At 39.4% G+C, this 20919-nt stretch overlaps 1 protein-coding gene across 2 annotated transcripts in view; it reads left to right on the forward strand.

Moving 5' to 3' along the window:
* robo1 (roundabout, axon guidance receptor, homolog 1 (Drosophila)) overlaps positions 1–20919 on the forward strand; it is a 200482-nt gene that overhangs the window by 43128 nt on the left and 136435 nt on the right. The window contains exon 2 of one of the 2 annotated variants that reach the window (XM_038692247.1): positions 15022–15111. The exons of the other annotated variant lie outside the window; for it this stretch is intronic. Coding sequence (XP_038548175.1) covers positions 15022–15111 — 90 coding nt within the window. The remainder of the gene's footprint in view (positions 1–15021; positions 15112–20919) is intronic. 2 annotated transcript variants of the gene reach the window in all.

The following is a 20919-nucleotide window of genomic DNA, read 5'->3' on the forward strand; positions in this document are numbered from 1 at the left end:
GATATGTAGGATCATGGGTCATTAAGAGCTACGGCATGTCTTTAGGTAAAAAATCAAATGGTACCACCACTCCTTGATGTTATATTTCTCCCTTTAACACCCCTTTCAGTTCAACATTTTTAAAGGCAAATGTTTGCACATACAAATGCCGTGGTTAACACATCTGGATCAGATATAAAGAGACAAATAAAATGGGGAGAAAAAACACATGCTTTTACTTCTCATTTGTATTCTGTTTTAGTCCTGATGCCCATTACTTTGTTGCCATTCACCTTCATACTGGGCATTTCTGTCAGCTTCCATGCTGAGAAATGGTATCACATTTGCAATTGCATTTGTAAAACAGCAGGGTGCCACATTTACAATTAAAACTATGGATAGTGGATATGATGCTGCTGACATTTTGTTTATTCATTTATTTGTCCAGATTAGCAGCTACTCCAACAATGTGGCAGACCGAACAGCAGTTTGACACGAACTGTTAACAGTCTAAATAATGACTCAGAAATGTGTTGGATGTAAAGAACAATGCATAATGCCATTTATTATAACTAAGGTAATAAGATATGTTTAAATGTGTGTACATAAGGTGTTATTGAGATGTGAAACATATTATAAACTTAACATAAATGTTATTTGAGCTTACGTGAACCTTTTGGCATGTTATGCCTACCTGGTGAAGCTTCTAATTGGAAAGTGATGAAAGACTGCCAATACCATGTGTGTCAGAAGAGAAACTGGTTGTCTGCAACTTCACCTGGCCAACAATGTAGTGAGCAGTGGCAAGAAGTGCCATACAAGAAAATTGGCCAATCTCAGGGGAAAAGCAAAAATGTGGTGGGAATTTAAATATATATATATATATATATATATATATATATATATATATATATTAGCCAAGTGAGAACACACATCTTTTGTTTGCACTTCTGGTAATATAAAACAGTAATATAGTAAACAGTAAGTAAAGGTTTATTTAGCTTTTTGCTTCCTGTTATTGTTGAAAAGAAATACTGCATAATGCGTATGCATTTCTGCATACACATTAAAATATTCCTCTTTGACAGAATGAGTTCAATTCAAAGTACAATTTGTCAGCTCTTTCATTACCATTTGCGCTGATGAGACAGCCTGAAATACATACTGTAGGACACTCAGACATAAATGCAAGCATATATGGCAGGCAGTCTGTCGGCCTGACAGCAGCAAAGTCTACCATCCAACCATAGCAAAGATGGGGCAAGCTGTTTACCATCCCAGAAAAAGAATATTCAGAGACCTCTGTTTTCCGTTTAGTTCACTGATGAAGAGCTAATTACAGGAGTAGCCTCATACTTCCAGAGAGCAGAACATCTTTACGCTCAAGGCACTCTGTTGTTATGCCATGTTTCAGACACATTTTGGTCACTTCATTAACCAGTGGCATTATGACTGAGAGTGGCGCATGTGGAGGTTTATGAGCTACACAAGCAGAAGTAGTCATTGCTGCTGCTGGTCAAATTGGAGCAGGGAGATTATTGCTGTATGACTGTTGCACTTGGGCCAATTTAATGTGATCACAGATGGCAATTCTATACAATTTTAATGGAGTACGTCATCCAACTGTGAAAGAAAAAAACTTTCAAGTAGTAACTTACTTTCATTTTATTTGAAGGATTGTATTATTCCTTTTTTATATATTTTTTTCAATCCATGGGCTTATAGATCAGTTTCAAGCAACACTGAATAAACAAAATCAGATTTTCTCCCACAGAATGTTTTTGGAAAATCAGCTTAATAACTATTCCAATTCTGCCTGTCTGCATGGCTGCCATAGCGGCAGATCCACATCAGTGTAAGCACAATCCAGCTGTGTCAGTGACTGGTCTTCCATGGTGGGAACTGAGACGGTCTATGCATCAGCATCCCTCCGTCGCTGACACAGCATTTGCACAGATCATTTCCTCACAACAGTCACCAGCTCTATCTACCAGCATCAGCATGGTCACGATGGAAATACATTCCTCACAAAATACTGGTTAACCGTGAGCTTGTGTTTTGCATTGGTGTGGAGATATCAAAGCCATCTGTTTCTACAACATAGACAGAAAGAAGAATCCAAGGCTGAGTATAGATTACACTTGCAATGCTAAATTGAGCTTCATTCTCACCATATGTGGCAGTCTCATGTAACTGTGAAAAAGTTACACTTCAAGGTATTCATTCTCCATCGGGTCAATGTGAAAGTCTTGGTTTTGCTTCTGTTTCAACATTTTTTAATTTGCTGGAAAAACTGGCAAAAGGAAATGGTATTGTCTGGCTTTAACATTGTTCAACTCAGCCATGGCACTGGCGCTAATCAGCACTAATAAAGACTGGCAGTGGAGCCTCACAGCATAAAACCTAATATGAACCCTTCTAATTAATTTGCTAATTGGAAATCTGGAATGAGACAAGGCTGGTCTTATCATACTCAATAGTTTCTTTGTTTCTTCATTTTGAAGAAACTGTAGGTTCAAATAAAATGACGGTGATTAGCTAAAGTGGCATTCATTTGATCATCTTGAGTGCTGAATTTCTGATTCAAGTTTTAAATTATGTCATCACATTGTTGTATGTGCTTACTTAAATTTGCACTCCTTTCTATTATGCTGGAAACAGACCTGTTCAGCATTGAAAATATAACACTGTTGCAGGCTAAAAGTGAAACAGTACAGAAATGAAATACTCCTACACCACATGAAGGCACTATTGGACATATTACCACCAGATGTCTGACACTGTGGCATTTGTTTCTCCCTCTGTAGCCCTCTTGAACGCATGAATGTAACAAAAATGTTGTTGGTGTCTTGTATGATTTACAGTGTGGAGCTGCAATAAAGCATGAACAGTTGCATTCGGCATCATATTGTGTGTGACCGCTTTTTACATTCTCAACTTTCAAGAACAGCATGACTAGTTTCTTTCGAATAAAAATGCACTTGATTTTTTTTTATGGTCCTAGCTTAACACAAACAGATGGTAATGTAATACCCTGCACTGTAGCACATGAGTCCATAACCTAGCTACAATCCAGAAAGTCACCTGCCACTAATAAATCTGGCTGATTTTGTGTGGTGAAGGGGTGACACAAGTATGATGCCTTGACAGGAGGTGTGGAGAGTTGCACTTTGTCTTTTGTTGCGTTTCTTGCCTTTTTTCAGGATTTACAATGTGCTTCTCACAGCGTTTGGCCTCGGCATGTGTCATGTAACACCACTGCTTTGTAGCGAACAAAGAACATCATGTCTGGGAAGCCTGTTGCTGGGTGTTTTTGACACTAGCAGTTCTTGGGGAGATTATTATATTCTTTTGGGGGGTTAATATCAGCAGTTATATCTATTTTTCATGAGTTTCTGATTTGAGTGTAAACATCAAAGGAATCAAAGTTTTACTTCCCCATGAAGATGATCGGGACAGCACTGTAACATAATAAGAGAATTAGCGACAACAACAGTTGACACGCCTACCCTTTGGATAATTGTGACAGTGGACAGAATGCAATTTAGGGTTAGCCAAGATAACAAACAGACCACTTTTTATGTCATTTCCATATGAATTATGAGTGTGGATATCCCTTGTATCCAACCATTTCTATAAACACACTTGCATATGACTTGTGTGCCATTTGCAGAATTTTTGTGCCTACATTTTATGCTATCTTCATAGATGCAGACCAGTTCATCTCTCATTGGTGATTATCATAATGAAAGATATTTTAAGAAGATGGTTGCAAGATATATGTATCAATGAGAATTAATTGTGTAAAACTCTCTGATAAGATTTTGTACCTAAATGAGCAAATGTGCAATGAAATATTATGAATTGTTTTGTAAACTATAATTATGTCATCATCTGAACATTTAGTGAGTTAGCATGGAATGATGTTGGCACACACAGTATTGTTCATAAATAGTACTTTTCTTACCTTTGAGGGCTGGTTGGTTCTAAAAATCCTATGGACATTTTTACAAAAATTACACTTGACCGCAAAAAATACACTTGACCACTTTACAACAGCTTCTCTGAATTCCATGGGGAGAAATGTATGGCTTAACCTGTCAGAGAGAGCAGACGATGAGTTCTCACATTGTAAATCTTGATCCAGCCTTCATCCTTAAGAATCATAACTCAAATCTTGCCTTAGGTGATACAGACTAAATGCCCTTCATCCTAAGCATCCTGTTTTCACTTAACAGCCTAATAAATTTCCTTTCTGTATATGTTAACGCATAATTTATCTTTCTTTTAGCCCAACACAACTATCCTGACAATGCCAAAGGCATACTTTTAACAGCCGATGAGACCATGAATGAGTCTAATCGCAGCTGGCTAACCAACAACTTCTCTTACATTCCTTTCCAGTGACTTAGTGGGCGTTTGAAACACTGATCCCTAGGTTTTCTGGACTAAAACTGATATCACAAATTGTGCATGACTGTTTGACACACTTGAGAAGTGTCTGAGTATCCCTATCCAGTGTCACATAGACCAAAATCAAAGCCATGCCACAGGCTTGCTGACATTTCATCTTCGTTCCCAGCTGTAAACTACTGTAACTTAGAACAAAAAAAGAAGATCGATACTTGTCATGTTAGCCTGCAGATTTGGACTCTCTGTATGGCCCCTTTGTCTCACTAGGGTCTCACCAACTATTTTGCACATCTGTGGACATGTAGCAAACAGCACTGAGATCCTGGCACAGACGCTGCAACCTAAGCTGCAGGTATTGATCTGTCTGTCTTCTGAGATTGTTGTTAGCTTTCTTTCAGGAGTGCTGAGAAACAGGCTGCATGCCTGCAATGTTCTAACCACACATCTTCTCAGGGCCTCATTTCCATCTCCTCTAATCAGAACTAGACATATTGAGAGCATAAGTTGGTTTATCTGCACTCTCTCATTGGACTGTGAATAGTTGGTGTGTGTGCTCCAGTAAATTAGCATACACATGTTCCTCCCTGACAAGCACCAATCCGTGGTGGAATGAGAGTGTGTGCGTAGACAGAGGGTGAGACAGGCTGGGAAAGGGAGATAGCGCCTGCTGTTTGTTCAGTTTGCTTGACTTCAGATCAGATGGTGACTGAACTGTAACACAGGCAATCACAGAAAAATGAACATTATCATTACCTTGAACTCATTACTAAACTACTGTGTGCAACGTACCTTGTCTGCATGATTCTGAACAACCAGAGCAGATCTATGGAGCAATGATGTATTCGTTTTTTTTAATTGGAGTACTACTTTCGAAAGTGGCTTTAAGTGGAATTCCACAGAAACACTGCTATATATGAACCTGACAAGAAACCTGTTATTTGTTGGCTCTATGTGTTTAGCTTTTTGACTTTGATCCGGTCTGAAATATCTTAACAACTATTGGATGCACTGTCATGAAATTTGATGCACACATTAATGTTCCCCTCAGGATCAATTGTAACAACTTTGGTGATCCCATGACGCCATCATCAATTCAAAATGTTATTTTGTCCAATTCTTTGGTTTATACCTGCAAAACTAATGACAGTCCCATCAGCCTCAGCTGTACTTTCTGTAGTGCTAATTAGTAACTAACTAACTAACACGCTGAACAAGGGAAATATTATACCTGCTACATATCAGGATGTTAGAATTGTCATTGTGAGCATGTTAGCCTGATTATGTAAACATGTAAGCACAGCCTCACAGAGCTGGTAGCATACTTTAGACTTTTTGTATTTGTTGAATGTCAGTTTGACACATGTTTAAAGGTTGATTTTGTGACAGTTGTAACTAATGTGCATTGAATTTAGAGTTGAGCATACATGATTTAAAGTAAACTTCACTGTGCTCCAGTGTGTTTAAATATTTGAAACACATATATAGAGAGTTGGCTTGTCTCTTAAAATATACAGAGAGAGTCTTGAAATAAAAAAAAATATGCCAATACACATATGTATGGGCATATTCTTCAACAGTAGTTCTTTTGTCTATTGAGTGTTTTTTTTTTTTTTGAAGAGGTCAGGAAAAAGCTATAGTATGAAGCAATAATTGTTAGTGGAGCTATTCAGCAAACATTGCCAAACAAAGGTGCATTTAGTGTTTGCTCGTTTGTTTTGACCATAACACAGCTTGAGAGAAGAAAGATATTAAAAGGTGTGCCTGGTGTGAACTGAAAGCCAGTTGTCATCACATCAAAGACTGTGAAGGTTATACATCACTGGTGGATATTTTCCTCTCTCTGGATCTCTAATTAAAAACGCACAGAATTCCCCTTGGCTCACGTTAATGGCACAAACAGCCTTGAGGCATTTACCAGGCACTGGGTACAGGTGAACTGAGGACGATAAACAACTATCAAGTATTTCCATCTGTTCAGCAAAATTACTCCAACCTAACCAGAACAGTTACATTTTAAATACATAAACTAGGCTTGGAGTCACAAGTCGAGCAGTTATGGAGACATTTTCTGGTTGAAAACAGTTACCACTACTTTGGAATACATCTCATTTAAGTATAAAAACTCAAGTTAAATTTTCCTTGTGCCTGGAAAGACAGACTTCGTCAATGGATCAGCTCCAGAAAATGTTGCTGGGAGGGATGACAGATTAGAGGCTTGGTTTTTGGTGTCTAGGTTTGGGAAAAAAATTTTCACATTAACATACTGATGAAATTTTCAAAGATTATACAAAAAACATATGTGAATTCAGTTTGAGGGCTATTTCCTTTCCCTTTGAATTTGCGTGTGTGTCTGTGTGTGTGTGTGTGTGTGTGTGTGTGTGTGTGTGTGTGTGTGTGTTTGTGTGTGTATTTGTGTTTAGAGCACATGTGATCGATTAAATGAATCAAAGAGCAGGAAAATGTAGCACCATTGTAGTTTGTCATTAATGTGACACAGCCTTAAAATGAGGTCTGAATTATCTGCTCCACTGCCCTGTAAACTAATCTGTAATAATCATAAGCCTCCAGTTTTTCTTATATATGACTTTTTACCCTGTTTATCAGTTAAGTATTAAGTATTACAAGTAAGTAGTAACTGTCATTACCCAGTCAAAGAGCCCCCAAATGCAAACAAATCTCATTGTGTTTGAGTGGAGTGCAGAGTACAGTACATTTAAGAAGCAGGTTTTAAAGTGAGAAGTCATAGGCCATTTGTCTGTCAGCTGTGGGGGTGTGGATTAGTTGTTTATGAGTCATGACCATGAGCTGGAGATGCCAGATCAGACTGATACATAACAAACACTCAGAAGCTGTTCACCTTGGCTACAACACTTTGAATCCTTGAAAGACCTCATTTTTCTCACCTAAGTCTCTCTCTCACTCTCTCTCTCTCTCTCTCTCTCTCTCTCTCTCTCTCTTTCCATTCCCCTTCCTTCAATCTGTCTTACTCTGGGCAGAAGAAGTATCCTGGTGTTATAGAGATGGACATATGGGCTTTTGGCAGCTTGGAGGATGCTTGCCTCAGCTCCACCGGGATGTCAGAGCAAGTTCAGACTCCTCGCAAGCTTTGAACTTATTTGACATCAGTATTGTTAAACTAAGCTGGGAAGCAAGTTTTCAAGTAGGCATAATAATACGTGTTACGTAATAGAAAGGTGTGGGAACACGATATCTGTGTAAAGTGTTTCACAAAATCCCTTCTTTCAATTTAACATGCTCACCAGGGAGCAGCTGTGATGGTTACATTGTGAGCTGCTTACTCACTGCTTGGCCCTAAACAATTGCACAGAAGTTTAGTCAAGTGGCCATGCAATATTTAGCACCCTTCAAGCCAATTAGCACTATTTGTCCTGGAACTGTCTCTCTGTTTTCCTTGTCATAGTTGGTTGCTGATGCCCTCCAAGCAAATCCATCAGTAAGTGAATTGGCACATAATTCTTCCTTGACATTTGCACTTTTATTTAATCACAATCAACCAATCATGCATACAGAGAAGAGTCACATTCCAACTTGGAGCATTGAGGTGCATGTTTTTAATGTGGGTTTTGTAACCAACGAAACCGTGTTTGGGAAGAGATACAATACACACAACTGCAGTGTAGCTGTCAACAACGAAATCAAATCCTGTGTGCCTCCATTCAATCACAAACTGGCAAGTTACAGTGGCTATCTGTTTGTCATTGCACTGATGTTTCCTCCAGCTGGGCCAATGAGCAATGAAACTGTGGCTGTTAAGGACATTAAAAGTTCTTTTGTGGAAAATGTCTGCAAAATCAGTTGATGTTAACATTTGCTATAATTTGCTTTTCACTGCAGGTCACCCATGGGAACTAATATAGTCCTGATTATTGCAGTTTGTTACTGTCACTGTCATGGCTAGAATCTTAAATAGCTGCTGAAAACATAATAGCAGTTTGTGAAGTTGAAATGAGGCTGGGACATAATCAAATCTCTCTTTTTCTCTCTCTTGCTCTTTCTTCCACTCAGACTTTCAGTAACATATGCACAAACTTTCAAACTACACAAAAAATGTCTATAATTTTCCACTATGTAAGCCATACTCACTCTTATGGGATGCTAATAATCAGTCTTTATGTTTTAATTGGTTAATAAATTGTATATTAATAATTTTCAGATCAAGTTATAGGCAATTATAATGCAGACACAAAAATTACTTCTTATTGCCAGGGTATGTGTATAGCGTGCAGTGTGACCTGAAATATGTACATTAATCATCAATATCATGGTATATACATTTTCCCTCTTAAGTGATTTATAATATGGTACACAACTATGGCATCATAATTATTTCATGCCTGGAGTTAAATGTGTCATCAATTAGCTATTAATATACTTTACAGTGGTTGTGGAGGCAGCTTTTTATACGTGATTAAAGTTAAGAGCTAATCAGTCGACAGAGCTGATGCCAAGTGTGCGTGAGTGTGAGACTGTGTCATTTGCTCCACTTTCTCACGACAGCAAATAATAAAAAAATAATACAGCAAATCACAGTTTTTTTCTGACTTTAATGAATGGCTTGACATTTTGAGAAACATGCTTATTCACTTTGTTGCCAAGAGTTAGTTAAGAAGACAGATACCACTCTCATGTTTAAACAGTAAATATTAAGCTATATGTTGTTAGTCTGCACTGTGGGCCAGTGGATACCACTGTGGCCTCCCAGCAAGAAGGTCAAACCCCGGTTGTCCCGGCCTTTCTGTGTGGAGTTTGCATGTTCTCCCTGTGCCTGCATGGTTTCCTCTGGGTGCTCCGGTTTCCCCCACCATCAAAAACATGTTAAGGCTCGTGCAGACTACACGACTTTCAACATCAGCCGATACTACACAACTTGCCGTCTTGTGACGGGAGTCTTGAAGTCGTTGTGGCATTCACACTACATGACTGATCGGTGACAGGGGGTCACACACTACATGAGCTGACAACGGCTGTGTCACCCGACGTTTGTCTCCAAACCACGTTTTGTCAAGAAAACACACGTGAAATGTGAAACGGGACATGACGCAAACCAGTTTGTTATTATAAAGATAGTAATTATATAGACAAAGAATATGAGTGAAAGAATGGATTAGCACACGCAGGTAGCAGGAATTGTCTGAGCTACAGAGAGAGCTGGAGGGAAGTAAAAAGCCTGCTCTCATTGGCTGGATGTGGATATCGAGTCGGTCGACTCTTCCAGATATTTGGCATCAGAAATGTTGGGGAGCCGTTTTGATGTGTCTTTGTGTATGTGTCAGATCTGGAGTTGGTCCTACACTGCTACTTTGACGGATGGGTTGAATGCAGAGAATAAATTTCGCTACATGGATGTGTATGTGACAATAAAATATACCATACCTTAGCCTTTGTGCTAAGCTAAGGTGACTCCAGCTACATATTTAACGTACAGACATGAGCATAGGTGGAAATCGCGGGGGGGTTTGGGGGGGTCAGAGGGTTGTCACCCCCTTAAAAACTGTAAAATAATAATAATGATATATACTTAGAATATTTGTGTAAGTAGTAAAACAATACAAACAGGGCAATAAAAGTGTGTTTTAAGTTTAGAAAAATTTTGAGTCCCCCCTCCCTTGCCTCACAGTGGTTTGGTCAACTGACTGCTTTCCCTCTTTACCTCACAGGAGTAATGTGGGAGAAAACAAGTACGAATCCTTCAGTAGTTGTGGAACTCCAGCAATGTTAAGCAGGCTGGCAGGGCTTATCTTTTGTCTTTAAAACAGATGATGTTGAGTCATTAATAAATTAATCATGACAAAAAGTTATGATAACCAATTATTTTTCCATGAAGCCACTATGTTATTATAACATTACCTAGCTTGTTTGGTAGCTTGTTTAATAGCTTATTGGATTGTAAGTCACCTGCAGCTAGAGATGCGGCGATTCATCAGCTGGGGACTGAAATAGGCGTTGTTTTTGCTTACTCAGCCCTGACCAGTGACCAGGGCCGAGCAGTGTCAAATGTCCAATTTTCTGCCGGTCACATTGAACATTACAAACACGCTGCACTGCGCTGTGTTTTATGTGTGCACAAACAGTAACCTCATGTCACAGCCACACACACATGCAAAGACATTTCTTAGGTATGTGGAAGTTCTTCACTAGAGTGAAGAAGACACAACGCTCACTATTTACATCTGCAGAGAAACACATAAACACAGAAAGAGACATGGTGGATATTGTAAAGCACGGACCAGGTTAAGCAGCAGTGAACACAGCTGTTCCTGACGATGTCACTCATACCACGGTGGTCTTGATCGGTAATTAACAACAAGCCTCCTCCACACGAGGCTCATCTGCTGCTGTGAAAACGGAATCGCGGGTGAAAAAATGACAAACTCGAGTTGTCTTTTATAACAGTTATCTGTTTGTAATGTTTCATTATGACCATACAATTGAATGAACCCCAGTGAGAATAGCCAACATTTATACTGGTGCTGATGAGGATGCTAATAAAAATAGATTTATCCAATAAAAAGTTACAAAAATGTTTGTGTATGCTGTCAGTTTTAGTTCTTAGAAACAAAGAAAATCATAATCAGCCAAAATTAGAATCAGTATTAGGCTAATACCGTAGATCTACTGTTGTGTTGGGTTTTGCGCATAATGATATTAAGTGGCAGATCAGTTGGCCTGCTGCAGTTAAATATCTAAGTAAGAGACATCCTCTGTCCCAGGGGAAACCTAAATTAATATGTAGAAGACGCAAGTTAATTAGGATAATATGACCGCATGGTGAACCTATGAACCTATGAACTTAAGTCATATTACAACTATTGCTTTGTGGTTTTGGCCAAAAGAATAGTAGTAAGACTTCTCTCTCTGTGTACATGTATCCTATACAAGTACAATTTGGGCTGTTTTTTTTGTGTTCCCTTCAAAAATTGCTCTTGAGAAATTTTATGTTTATTGCACCCCCCACACACAAACACACAATTTTTAAACCATGCCTTTATTCACAAAAGTATGTTATTCATCTCTAGATTTGAATCTCAACGGCTTTGTGGTTAAATGTGGCTGTTGCCTCTAAAGATTTTTATTAGAGTTATTATAGATTTAGACAAAAACTGCTTCTCCACTTTGACTTTGTCCTTTTCTTTTACTCTGCAGCAGTGTGCACTTACTGCGTGTATGTATTATCTCAAGGACTGATTAAAACTCCATTAGTCATGCAGAAAACAAAGAAAGTGTAATCAAAATGGAAATGAGTATAATGGTGCTGTAGAAACACGTGAAGCAGACAGACTAGCTTCTGCTGAAAAAACAACTGTTTTAAAAAGACATTTACGTATGCACTGTTTGTATTCTTTAATGGTGAAATCTATTGAAACCAAGTCCATAATGGTGAAGAAACTCTTAAAATGGTTATGTATTCCATATATAATCTCCATTTACATGTTCAACTTGCAGAATCAAAGCTAAAAATTAAAGTGAAATCTCATTGGTTTTGCCCTACATTAGCATTTCTTGTTGGCTGTTCATATTTTCTCTAATTTTGTCTCATCAGACAAAAAGTAAACAGATGTGGGAGAACATTTTCCAAGAAACCAATTTAATCATTGAACTTGCTTGAGGTCATGTTACAGAAATATGTTGGTTCTCTGATCAGGCTGTGTGAAGAAACTTGTACTACAGCAAACAATCAGTCAGTCCTGTTAACAAGCCCCAGAGCCAGACTTCCCACACTCATCATTTTAAGCCCATCCATCACTTCTTTGGGCTGCCAGGGCCAGAGAGCTTCTGCCAATACATGACAAGATAACAATGAGACAACAGTTAGCCTCTCTAGCTTCTTCGTTCACGTCTATTAAGAGTGCCCGGCGTCTGTCAAACTAAACAACCTTGACTAAAGGGTCAATAAGTTAGACATCAGGTTTATTGTCATGTCAGGTTGTATAGTGGCTGATAGGGTCCACATAGCTCCAGTGTTGCAAACAAGCACTCAAGTTAAATCTAGTTAGAGTAGATGTCATACTGTATGACCACAATATAGAAACAGAGCCAAAAGCCTGTATGGCACCCTATGGATTGATCCATGAAGAAAGGCCTGTGACCCAGAAAAGAGGACATGCTCTCCTGTTTGAGGAGGGCTTGGGGGCCCAGGAGGTCTTCCTTTGTATCTTTTGGTAAGCAGTCAGTTATCTGCACATGTGCCCCCTTAATTAGCCAACAGGGGAGCTGGGGCTGGGTGCAGTGTTGGGGCTAAAAGGGGGTAGTGAGACAACACTGATGTCCTGACTTTTTATCCTGATGCCCCAGGGGCAGCTGGTTACACCACCTGTTAATGACCTCTGACTGTGGTCCACCCAGGGAAGTACACTTTGTCAAACATTGTATCCGAATAGTAATATTTATATTAATTACATTATATTATTAGTTTTGATGAGGGCTCAACCATTTATTAAGTGTCTTTGAGAACATACATTCCAACCACATCTCACTGTCTTCATCACTTTATATAGACAAGAAGACCATCTCCATGAAAGTTGAGCAAACTCTATCTGCTCATAAAACTCCAAGATGTGGTAAGATGTTGAAAGCTCCTGAATAAGCCATTACTATCCATTGAAAACCATCTCTGAATTTGTCTTTTTCCCCCCAGGTAAACTGGATAATTTAAGCAATGCATTGTCACAAAGCTGAAAACAAGGCTGTTTTTATTACCTCAATCAACATTGACATTTTGGATATACATGGTTTTTACAGTGACAAATGGATAATTATCACATCATGTTCAAGAATTAACTTCTATTCTCCATTTCTATGCTTTATATTTATTCAGTGTTTCGATTTGACCATTATGTTCAGTCAATCAGTGTGTCCAACAATTTTTTTGCACTGGAAGACAAAATTTGATCAAATTCAATACAAAAGGTGACCTTTGCTTTGTACATGGTTCTTAGTGTGATATGTGATATACGGACTTTTTGCAAGAAGAAATATAGAAAGCTCCTTGTTTTTGAACATATTTGTATTTTAAAATTTGCTGCAGCCTGTAATTACATTTTTTTTTTGTCAGACGCAAATGTTGCATTTGTGTTTAATTTGTCTTGTTTTGAACAGATTGAAAACACTACATATATATGAATGGTGTCATGCTCTAAGTGTCAGACAGTGCATCAGACTCTGCTTGATGTCTGTGTTTCTTCATGTCAAGCACGTTCTCATCTCATGTGTTATGTGTATTATTGCACTTCATTCATGTGCATGACTGAGTAACCTATGTGATTTTTTCTGCGTGACTCAGAGGCTCTGCTCTCCTGCAGTGTTAGTCAGTCAGACTCTGCTGTTTGGATAAACAGACAGGCAGAGAAATGCTAGATAATGGGTTCGGCCCAGCGTGAGGCCCTTTAACTGTCACATTAATTGCAACACTACAGCAGCAGCAGGGGGGACGTGATCACTGTATTTGAAAGTCTTTTTTGTGTTTACTCTTATTAATGAGTCCAAAACTGTTGGATTTGGGGTCATTACTGTGTTTAAAAAAGTCAGTGTAGAATTTTACAGTTGTCTAATGGTGGGAGGGGCAGGTGAAATGACGGGTCACCCTCTTCTTCACACTCCGGTGAGCTAAAGTACTCTCCAATGAGCAATTCTGTCTGCCCGTCTGTTATTTAACAGAAGTGATGCCAGATCTCACTGAAGAAACAGATACTTCCGACAGACTGCCACTCAGTTAGCTAAAAGGGTTGGATGCTCTTTGATTAAGATTCCTCTTTCCCCCCAACCACCCGGCCTAAATTAACCCCCTGTCAGAAAGCCACAAAGAGAATGGGCATGGCTGAGTCTGATTTATTTCACACAGAGCCATCATAAGGGCACAGTTGGCCTCCCATCTCCCCCATAAGCCATCTACACCCCAACCATCTTTGCCTCTCTTTTTCTCACATCCCCCCACTGTCCCGCCCTCACACCTCCTGTCACAAACACTCAACCTGTCACTCCGAAGAAGACACAGGCACAAAGCCAGGCCCGAATCAAAAGGAGCTGATTAGCAATTAATGGTGCATCATTGTATTTGCATCAGGACTGTGTGCATGGTGTGTGTGCATGCAGAGTGGCGTTGTCAATCATGCAGAGTGTGCCCTGGCCCTCCCTCCTCTGTCCTGCCCATGTGCTCCCTTAGGGGTACAGCCACTTATGGCTATTCATACGGGAGAGATGACTCTGTTTCACACCCACACACTTAAACTCAAGCCCAACTCTGGACAACAGAACAACCTCCTGCTGAGCCCAGAGAGAAAAGCTGAGGACTGCATCGACACATCATTCTGATGGATCTATACCCAACGACTGATTGATGCATGTGTGAAATTTAGTTTCCCCCAGACACATTTGGACTATACTCAACTCTTGGGATTGTGGGTTAGGGTTAGGTTTGGTTGTTTACTGCAATGAGGGTGTTTGGAGTCTGCAGCCAGAGACAGAGTTTACAAGAATGGATCCTGGCACTTCTTTGTGTGTTCGCTCTCTGCTTGTGTCATGGGTGCAGAGGGCTGGAAGTCTGGACCGTGGGTGGGGAAAGTGAGCATAATGCATCTGGGTTCTCAGTCCCTTTGGTGTTATTGTTGACAGAGACGGGAGTCGCTCAGGATGGGGCCAGCGAAGGGGCAACCGCAGCTCCCACCACTGAACATGAGGATGACAACTCTTTGGGCTACACAGGTACTGCTGCTGCTTACCCATGATTCTTAATGTGTCCTTGCATACATACATAAGCTCTGGGAAATGTCAAGTTAATCCCAGATAAAGAAATTACACTTGGTTATTTATTACATCAAACTTCTTAAAATAAACAGTTTTTTACACTTTTTTAACTCGTGAGAAACTTTATTTCACATGTAATAAGAGATCATGTGTTGTCTATTACACAAGCCTGTTATATATTAGCCCTTTATTCAGAATAGGGATTACAAAATGCGCTTGGGGCAGCCAATTGTTTACATTTTTCTAACAGAATTTCCCTCACAGTTGTGACAGAATAAATAAGCTTTACTGCCGTTTCTATGGCAAATATATATTCAAACATTATCTTCATAGTATGATCGCTGCTAAGAGGTTCTTAGGTTTGAGTGCTGAAAGAGGAGGAGAAAAGGGGGCACATAGTGCCACTCAAACCTCAAACCTCAAACCTCTCCTGAGACCACAGAGCTCTGTAGGGAAATGAAGAGTTGTAAATGGGGTCCTCACCTGAGGGACTGACTCACACACGAGCACACACAAAGGATTCAAGTCTGGAGAAAATTAGTGATGACGCATGTATTTTGGTTGGGTTATTTTGGGCTCTTCCCCAGAGGGATGGTAAAAAGTGTTCTCAGTGTGTTGTCCCAGTGAGGAGACCTACCTCCCTAAGTGATTCACTGGACTTCACACAGCTTCAGGAAATCTTGTGAAAACAAAAAGGAAGTCCCAATTAACTGTTATGAGGTTCATCACTGTGTGCAGTAGCCTGGCAGCTCTAGATTTTATTTTGCTTGAAATTCTGACAATAACCAACAAAACCATACAATTATCATCAGTATCAAGCTGCGTTTTTATCAGTGATGCCAACACATTTCAAAAGTTTGAGCCAAACAACTATTAGTACAGGAATCTTTCAATTTAAAGTTAGCATATCATCAAAGTCCCCAGTTTTCAACAGACTTGGCATTCTTTCAGTGAGGGCTTAAGTAGGAAAATCATGTCTGCTTCATTGCATTTGGGTTCATCTTTAGTATGATAAATCTGTCTAGTGGACAGTGCCAGGAGTTCATCTTTAATCTGGCCATTTAATCCCATCTGTGCATGGAAATGAAGGAAATTGATCTGGCCCAGTCAGTGAATTGGAAATGAGACTAATGTGCCCTAATACCTCAGTCTGCCGCTGATGGAACAAAGTGGTTGGCTGCCAAAGACTCCATTTTCAGGGAGCGTGACTTACTGGATAGAACGTGAGGATAATCTTGACAGCTGCCAGTTTTAGCTCAGGTGAAAATGGAGTGCTCCTTCAAGCATTACAGAGAAGAATCCTATAGGTTCTTGGTTGTGTTTAATTGTGTCTTTGGCATGTGATCTTAGTGACCTTTACAGAGAACGACATTAATTGATTATGAGTATCTTTCACTGTTTAGCTGATCTCACTCCTACACATGACAATGAAGAAGAAGGCTGGTATGTCCTTGTCACCCTTCCACACAACTGGTGTTTATTAAATTCTGAGATGTGTCAGTCTGGGTGAAGAACTTCAATGTGACAAGTGCTGTAACCTGACCCATTTTTATTTCATATAAAACTAAAAACCGCTGGCAAAATACTAGGCAATGACGCGGTAATGTCTTATATGGTAGTCACCTGGGACTAATACAGTCTACTGTGAATTTTACAAGGAACCACATGCTGACCTGAAGTTCACAATACATTAAAAATGTTTTTTATTGGTCCCCTAAGACATTGACTCTCAGCCAGCTCTTAATTGTTTCCTGATATCAAAGAGCTTTGCACAGAACTTCACGTTCATAATAAATGAGACTGACCTGTGTGAAGGCAGTGGATTAGAGAGGCATGCTAAAACTCTCGCATTTACACTTTGCTGGCCGCTGCTTGGCAGCCTGACACACACGGAGAAGACAGGTCTTTGGTTAGTCTGCCTTGACATGAAAAGCTAAGCGTGACTTCAGAGAGCACATCAGCACTCATATCCACCCTCTCTGCTGACAGCTACCATTGCATTTGTCACAGATCACAAAAGACAGCATCTTCAGAGAGCTGCTCTATTTGTCAGGTTATGGAAATAAAGATGAGAAGGAAGTAAGCGAACTGAAGGTTGCCACACTGTCACCACTGATTGGCTGCAGAATAGAGGTGTCCAGGCTACTGTAATACCATATTATATTATTCTTTTAAAGCAGTCGCCCCTGAACTTCTCCAGCAAAAAATAACATTCACTGTACTGATGAATGTACAGACAGATCGTGTGATAATAAAGTCAAGTCTAATTCCTGTTAAGTCAAAGAGGTTGATTTTGCGGAACAATCATAAAGATTAAAAGATGGCATAAAAAATATCAATCAACAGATACATGACAATGCAGGCTCTCATTCCACATTTCTATAGTGAAAATATGAAAGGTGCTAAGCCACAGCCATGAAGATAAAGTAAGTGTATGTATGACTTTAATAACCTGTTCACACTGGGCTTGCTTACTGATGCTATTAACTGAAGGCTCTCCTCTTTTGTGTCTGTATACACACACACAAACACACACACACAACTAAGAACACATGAGCCTAGTTTATAGAGAGGTACAAGTACTGGCTGAGATGTCATATGACATAAAAGGTGCAACACTTTATCTCAAAGGCAGTTTTAATGTTGTTCACTTTATTTCGTAATATCACAGACTCTGAAATGCTGTACTGTACATCATTGAATGGTAGGATGTAGAATGGTAGGTAGAATGTAGATTATTCACTGAGAAAACCTGCAGAGAGAACAGAGGGTAACAGAAAGTACCAAAAGCATCCACCAGACTGGTCCAAGTACCATGGTGATTGATATACAGCCTAATGAGATGGACTCGACCACCAAAACACTTAACATGCTCCTTGGGGTATGTCCCACCATCTCCCTATTAAAGATAGGAATCCTTCTCCTTACTGTAAACAAGGTAAAACATACTGTAACATTTTCTTTGTTTTCAAAATATCCAACAGTTAGGCACGTTGGCTTTCTCTCGAAGAATATAAATAAGCCCTAGTTGAGCTTGACCTCTGGTTGCAATAGTAAGAACAAATACCATCACTGAACTATGAATGCAGAGTGGTGTGTCACACAATTCTGTCAGCTGACACTTTGTCATATGCCACATTTTCACTGAAGTATACATTAACCCTAAGCCTTTTTTATACGATAGTAAGTGTTTCATCCAACATGCCACAAAACTCAATATACGCAGCCTATTGTTCTTTGTAAGGTCACAGCTGTGACTGAATCTGGCATTCTTAATGGAGAAAAGCATACATGTACAGATAGAGTTGAATGCCAAATGTCTGTTTGCCAACACTTTGTCATGAACTGTGTACACAAGATGTGTATTTTTAAGAGGAATGAAATGCTCAGAGAGCTTTGTACAGTTACTCATTGCAATCAAATAACACTTTGCCAACACTTGTTAACATGCAAATGAGCACAGCCAAGCTAATTTAATGGGAACTAAAATCAGCAGAACATGTTACTACAAGTTGTTGCTCACATTCACAACACTTTAATTATTTTCAAGACAAATAAAAATAAATAAGTTTAATTACTGCATATCAAATACCGCTTTCTTATTCCCATATAGTAAGTGCACAGCCAAGATACTTTGATTTCATTCAGGTGACGCTAACTTATTGGAGCAGAACAAGATGCTTACTTTCATAACTGTATATAGGGTATAAACTGGAGGATATTCAACATTAAATTGAGGAACAACTTGAGCATTTAACTCTTGTGAAAGCAAAGTGCAGCTTCAAAACAGAAATGTTTCTTCGAGATTAGGCTTAATGGGTGGAGACCAGGTGCCTGTTTTCCCCTTATTGATGCAGAGGTGGAGTGGTCTGTGTCTGGATACATGGCACTGAGAACTTTACCATGAGAGAGATGGGGAGCTCTACTCTCTATTTGTCCTTTGCACTCATTTCTGGGCTGTTGCGCTGGCCTTGAGTCCCCTCCCTTAAAACCAATTTCCTTGAAAGTGTCACCCACACATATATTATCTAAGAGTCACCACAGCAACAGCGTGTTACGTCTCCATGACATTAACTTATGATCATCAGTCTTAGTGCCATGGTTATCATCATACAGGAAGCAAAGGGAGCGCTACACACTCGGCTAGCTGCGCTCTCACATATAATCCCCAGTGCAGCAGCAGCACTCAGTTCCTAGCAGTGCAACAATAGAGAATGATCCTTGGCCACGCCTGGAGGAGCGATTCACTTGAGATATAATTAGTTATAACCATGCACTAATGTCCTACACGTAGTTTCTCCGCAGTATCTGTGCTGCTGAGGCCAGTAAAGGTTTTTTCGTTCCCTGTTCAATCTCTTTTCATCTCCCTCATCCACACAGCTTAGCTTAACAATGTCCCAGGAAATGGGTCTATTAGCCATTCTTCTCAGGATAGACAGAGGAGTAATGTGGTCAAGAGGCACTGGAGTGGGGGTAAGATTTGAGATGGGAGTTAGCACAAGTGCACACGGGTCGAAAGCACAAAGACTATGAGGTGAGAATTAAATTTGAATATTCAGATTCATGTTTCTAGTGTTCTCCTGATAATTGGGAAGAAGATTGGATAGAGCTTTGTTAAGTGCTAATAATCAGCTGCTCATGGCCCGTCAAACACACTTAATTTCTCAGTGAAAGGATAATAAGTGTTTTCCTAGGATGTAAATGGGTCACATTCTTCAACATCTCAAAGAGGAGAGGAGGAAATTCTTTTGCTCCTCTTACATTGGTGGTTCATAAAGCTGCTATATCATTGACATTTACCAGTCTAAACTAGGGAAAGAAAAGATAAGAGAGGTTAATCACTAGAGTGAGGCACCTACAGTATGTCTTATTGCATTCAAAAATAGGTTCTGATAATCTGCTCAGATTTCAAAGCACTTTGTTCTACCTATCATGAAGTGCTCAAGAGTAACTACATTTCCATACAGCAAATGTTTCTATACAGTGTCAATACCAAGCCCCAATGAACAGTGTGATGCTATAAGGCAATTAAGGTGGAGGATCCACACTCTGTGTTGACGCACACTATCCCAAAATACTTTTTCTAATGCACATTCTTTGCAAAAGAGATGGCTGTGACACCAGGAATACATTTGTCACAAACAAAATGGCAAAATTGTATTGAATAGATTCAATAATATTTAAAAATTCTGGAAGAGCAGTATCAGTAAATTATTTTAAGTTGTTCATGTTTGCATGGAGCCAGGAAGTCAGCAGACCCAGTAAACAGTAAACATTTTCTAAATGTTAGCTGTATAGCTGCTGTCTCTGCACTGCTGTTTGGATATGTTGGAGAGCTTACATGAGGCGTGCTTTATAAAATCCAAACTACTATTGAAGTGTCACAACTTCTTACTTTTGTCAGCCAAAAAGCAAAGGAGTCCGGAGTGCTAAGTGTATTTTTTTAAATAAGTGTGAAGTGCTTTAAATTTTGTTTCATGATCCTCTGTTTAAAGTAGAAACTGGGCTGCACTCTACCACTGTGAGAGGTTGATCCATCTTAAATTTCATTTCACTTATTTAAAAAAAGGTTTGTACTAGTCCTGATGATTTATATGTTGTTGGATGCTGTTTGTTTTATAGTATATTTAAACACACATCCATGAGATTATTAACTACTGTATGTTATAATCAATGTGTTGATTATAATTCACTTTGAATTTACTGGAATTTACTGAAGATACAGCACTACTAAAAGTAATAAATGGTGGTGTTAGAGCTGCTGTG

The sequence above is a fragment of the Micropterus salmoides genome, unplaced genomic scaffold, assembly GCF_014851395.1.
Source record: "Micropterus salmoides isolate LMB-PRFRI ecotype aquatic unplaced genomic scaffold, ASM1485139v1 Ms_hic_scaffold_3, whole genome shotgun sequence".
NCBI classification, from domain to species: Eukaryota; Metazoa; Chordata; class Actinopteri; order Centrarchiformes; family Centrarchidae; genus Micropterus; species Micropterus salmoides.